Source organism: Priapulus caudatus, unplaced genomic scaffold, assembly GCF_000485595.1.
Source record: "Priapulus caudatus unplaced genomic scaffold, Priapulus_caudatus-5.0.1 Scaffold173, whole genome shotgun sequence".
NCBI lineage: Eukaryota > Metazoa > Priapulida > Priapulimorpha > Priapulimorphida > Priapulidae > Priapulus > Priapulus caudatus.
In genome coordinates, this window is record NW_014577234.1 from 47,023 (window position 1) to 52,297 (window position 5,275).

The following is a 5,275-nucleotide window of genomic DNA, read 5'->3' on the forward strand; positions in this document are numbered from 1 at the left end:
TCTCTCAGCATCCCTAGCTGCTCTCAGCAATCCGAACTGTTTAAGCGATACGATTTCTTTCTCAGCATACCAATCAGCTGCTCTCAAATTTCCGGTTATCTTTCTCATCATGCGGCATATTACCCTCTCTCTCTCTCCTAACATCCCGAAACCTCAACATCCAAGCTTTCTTCATGCATCCCTAACTCGCTTGCAGCATCCATAGCCCGTCCTTCCGCATAACCGGCATTAGATTTTTTTTCTGCTCTCTATCCGAGCTCTCCTCATCCACCAGCCCTCAGGCATCGCCGTACTCGCTCCCATTACATCCTGACTCCTTCTCACAGTCCCTAGCCTCTCCCCCAGTCCTATCCAGTTCGCATCCCTAGTTCCGCTCAGCATTCCCTAGTTCTCCCGCGCATCCTAGCTCTCCCCGCATACCCTAAGTCTTCTCGCATCCCGGCCAGCGCTCCCGCATCCCTTACTCCTCTCGCATCACCTAAGCTCTCCCCGCTCTCTAGTTCTTCTACGCATCCCACAGTCTGATCTGTTTGTCAAGACTCTCGCTAACGTCGTGTAAACGGTTGGCAGGACCCGTGCAGGCAGGAAGTAGGCCCGAGTAAAGGCAACATCTCTTCCGTTCAACACCACACATTCAGACAGCTGCCATTGTCTTGAGTTATAAAAAAGCCTGGCCCTCGAGAAATTGCAAAAAACACATATTGTTTGGTTTTTGTTTAGATGTTATATTCTGGTCGAACACTATTTCTTTTTTCAATAGAGCAGCAACTGAAACTTGTAAATGGACATCCAAGTGGGCCTGGATGAAGGAATGTACACCAGAATTGGCGCGTGTGTGTTCGGCGAATATGTTTTTCGCCGTGAATATATTCAAGTATAATATCTGCTGGAGAATCCGGTTTTCTGTCTGTCACATTAAGACGTCCATGGGCTCTAACTGGGCGTAGGCACGTGAATACGATGTGTCCTAATGCATGCCGTGCTATTCTTCAGAGCTCCCATGCTGATCACCGCATGGTTAATCGCGACGCCGGCTATCGTAGAATTAGGGTGAGTGCACCACAAACAAGAAACCATGATCGGCACGGGATGAGAAAAAACCGTGCTCTAGTGTACAGGCTATAAGCGCTAACGCTTCCACCGGGCCAATTATTGTCGCGACAATGTAATTCCGAGCGAAATCTTAGCTACGAAAAAAAAACGAAAAAAACATGAAAAAAAGCGAGAGAGAGCCTAGAGACACCGCGCAGACAAAAAACGCAAGAGAAGCGACACCTTTTCAAGCCGGGCGAGTCGAATAAAAACACGAACAACACAAATAGCTATACGACCGCTCTACCTTCGAGCCTACGAGCTTGACGCATCTTCTAAGTGTTGTGCGCCGCTAGATGGGTAAAAAAATGAGGTTCGTGTGAATGGCGTATCGGCAGCGGACAAGCGGGCGATCTTGGCTGGTTTCGCCAGCGCCCCTCGAAAAACTAATTGCTGAATTCACAAACACCATTCTGAGAAGAAATTCTAACATTATGAAAACAAATTCTGAAAATTCAACAAACACATTCTGAAAAATCTAATTTCACAGAACATTCATGAAAAATCTTCTGGATCGCAATCAGCTGTCAGTCGTTTCCGTAGATTTTTAATCGAATGCTGCAGCGAATGCGGCAACAATACGCATGCACCAATGATCGCTCACAATTCACATACTTTCTCCCCACATCCTGTGATATTAACTGTTTCTTTAGAACGTCGAAAAGCCGTCGCAAAAATCCATCCAAATGCACGCCAGAATTGATTTTTTTGCGAAAGCCAACGCTCGTCAAAAACTGGAAAACAAACACGATAGCGCGTTACCATGAACGCTTACCCTAGCTATGTCCACTGCGTTGGCATAGTAGTGAGAGATACAGTCGATCATTGTATCTCGTAACGCGATCGTCGTTTGGCATAATATATCAGCGGTTAACTCGCCTTCCATACATGACGTGATGACTGATGACTGAGCGTTGCATGACGTGATGACGTGCATGGACGTGATGAGTGATGACGTGATGACGTGATGACGTGAATAGACGTATCGGATGACGCTGATGACTGATTGATGACGTATATGAGTGATGAACGTAATAAACGAGGGGGGGTCGGCATCATGCCGGATCGATACGCAGCAATATTGATCACAATTATACGATATACTGGCGATTATGCCACCTATCGATGACGTCTGTAAGCTGAGGTCATTGCTTGTTCTCGCGAGCGCGAAGCCGCGTCCAATGCTGGTGTACATGTGTGTAATGCGGATGCCCATACACGTATAGTTAATATTATGGTTAGGCTGACGCTGTGTGTGTATACGTACTTAGGCAGGGTGATAGCTAATACTGTGGTACATGCTTACATTGTTAATACCTTATTCAGGCGTGTATATATGCTTTACAGGGAGTCTGTGCCTTTATAGTGTGGCGGCATATATGTTTATGTTACAGGGGGTTGTGCTTATGCGTGTTTCGTGCTTACAGACGTTGTACTCATGCTGTTTCGTGCTTCATGAGTTTGTACTGCATGCTATGTTTCGTGCTAACGGATGTAGTTGTATTATGCATGTTTCGTGCTACGAATGAGTATGTACTTATGCGGTTTCGCTGCTTCCAGGAGTGTATTATGGAATGTTGATGCGGTTTCGTGCTTACAGGAGTTGTACTTATGCTGTTTCGTGCTACGATGAGTTGTACTTATGCGGTTTCGTGCTTACAGAAGTTGTACTTATGCTGTGTCGTGCTTACAGGTGTGGTCTGCAGTAACAGGGACTTCAGCACGGACGATGATGATCCATCAGCAGTGATCGATGTTGCCAATGAGATAAAAGGTAAAACACATCGTCATGACACTCTGTCTGTCTATCTGTATAGCCGTCTGTCTCTCTGTCTATCTGTATGTCCTTTCCTCCGTCCGTCCGTCCGTCCGTCTGTCCGTCCGTCAGTCCGTCCGTCTTTCCCTCCGTCCGTCCGTTCGTCCGTCCTTCCGTCCGTCCGTCAGTCCGTCCGTCCTTCCCTCCGTCCGTCCGTCCGTCCGTCCGTCCGTCCGTTCTTCCCTCCGTCCGTCTGTCGGTCCGTCCGTCCGTCTTTCCCTCCGTTCGTCTGTCCGTCTTTCCCTCCGTCCGTCCGTCTAACCTCCCGCCCGTCCGCCCGCCAGTCAATCAGCCTGTTTTTCTTCCTTAAGTATTCTAGTAGTTTCGTAGTTCGTACCAATTTAATAGCGATTATTCGATAATTGGAATGAAGAGTTGCTCTATATGTATAGTGAGGATAAAGCGAAGAAATCTCCAAGCCGTAAACTAAGCCGTAATCATGAATTCACCGCGCGCGTATTACACATACACCATGATTAAACGACGATCGTGCATCAACCGGGTGCTTATTAAATGTCGATTACCTTCGTTGGTAATACCGCCAGGGATTTTACCGTTTGCGTGATTACCGCTGTATATTAAACAACAATGGAATATTGATTTTCTTCCCCCGGAATGAGAGGAGGGTTCAAGAAAACATCCTGGGTCAGTGGGTTGTTGGATGGCAATTTGTGCTAACATTCATAATAGCAGGAGATAATAGCCTTCACACTGAAATAGTTCAGCATGCGTTCATTCGTGCGCGAGCAAATGCGCGTTATGATTGTAATTGTGTTTTTGTGCGCGGCTTACACGAAACGCAAGATTGAAAATCTGTCTCGTTAATTAAATATGCAATCTAGCGCATTCATTATTTAAACACACGCGAGCGCATTCATACCACCAGGGGGCGCTGCGCGTTTCAAGATATCGCTTGCGTGCGAAAAGCGGCGCGAATTGAATTATTTACAAGGTGCCTTTAAGCGGCTAAACTCGTGTGTTTAGCCTTTTCGTGAAGCTAATGTAAGAGGTATAGGTCCGTGAACAATGCTTAGCTGCCTATGAAAGGTAATCGTTGCGTAAGTTGAGTTATTTGAGGCTCTTTCTAGGAAGTAATCATAATTATACGCAAATTGTTATCTAGTATCGAGTTGGGCGTATTATACGAAGCGACGGTCTTACGCGAACGGGAAATTTTGCTATGTATAACACACTTGCTCTATTATGTCTCACTGTGGGATCACCCAGCCCTTTCAACGACTGCATCAGCATAAATAATATCAGGAGTGAATAATAGAGATCTCTATTATTCACTCATGATAATATTAAACCGAAATTGTCCCCATGTTTACATATCGTCAGTGAATGCAGCCTCCTTGATGAGTAAGTAGTGGTAAAACACAATTGGGTAAATAAGGCGGTTAACTGCAGTTTCATTTCTGTACGAAAATGTACGAACGTGCGGGTGATTAAGTGACGGCAGGGTCCTGCATCGAAATTTCACTTAGAGAGTTAGGGTACACCACTGTCATTGGACGAAATCTCCCGGGAGAGGTTACACTTAGTTGGCAATCTTCGTAAAACTTTGATGATTGCAGACAAAATCAACTGAATTTCAGGAAAGCGGTTAGATTTTGGTGCGTTTGCTTTACAATACCAGAAAGAAAGAGAAAGAGAGAAAGAGAGAAAGAGAGAGAGAGAGAGAGAGAGAGAGAGAGAGAGAGCGCGAGAGAGAGAGCGCGGCACAAGCCTGTCCTGACTATCAGTGCAACAGAGAATGACGTGATGACGTGATGACGTGATGACGTGATGACGTGATGACGTGATGACGTGATGACGTGATGACGTGATGACGTGATGACGTGATGACGTAATGACGTAATGACGTGATGACGTAATACACGGGGGGGGGTCGGATCATGGCCGGATCATACCAGCAATATTTGATGACAATTATACGAATTACTGGCGATTATGCTCACCATCGATGACGTCTGTAAGCTGAGTTCATTGCTGTCCCTCGGCGTCGCAGCCGCGCCAATGCTGTGTACATGTGTGTAATGCTGATGCCATACACGTATATGTATATATATGGTTAGTGCTGACGCTGTGTTGTGTATACGTACTTACAGCTGATGCCATACACGTATATATATATATATGGTTAGTGCTGACGCTGTGTTGTGTATACGTACTTACAGGGGTGATGCTAATACTGTGGTACATGCTTACATGGGTAATACTTATCCAGTGCTGTATATATGCTTACAGGGAGTTGTGCTTATAGTGTGCGGCATATATGTATATGCTTACAGGGGGTTGTGCTTATGGTTGTTCGTGCTTACAGAAGTTGTACTCATGCTGTTTCGTGCTACGATGAGTTGTACT

The 5,275-nt window shown here is 45.8% G+C and overlaps 1 protein-coding gene across 2 annotated transcripts in view; it reads left to right on the forward strand.

Annotated features, from left to right (window-relative positions):
* The window catches only part of LOC106806671 (epithelial membrane protein 2-like), a 51,322-nt gene that overhangs the window by 30,971 nt on the left and 15,076 nt on the right, over nt 1–5,275 (forward strand). For both annotated transcript variants that reach the window (XM_014808683.1, XM_014808684.1), the window contains exon 2: nt 2,786–2,866. In XM_014808683.1, the coding sequence (XP_014664169.1) occupies nt 2,786–2,866 (81 nt within the window). The remainder of the gene's footprint in view (nt 1–2,785; nt 2,867–5,275) is intronic.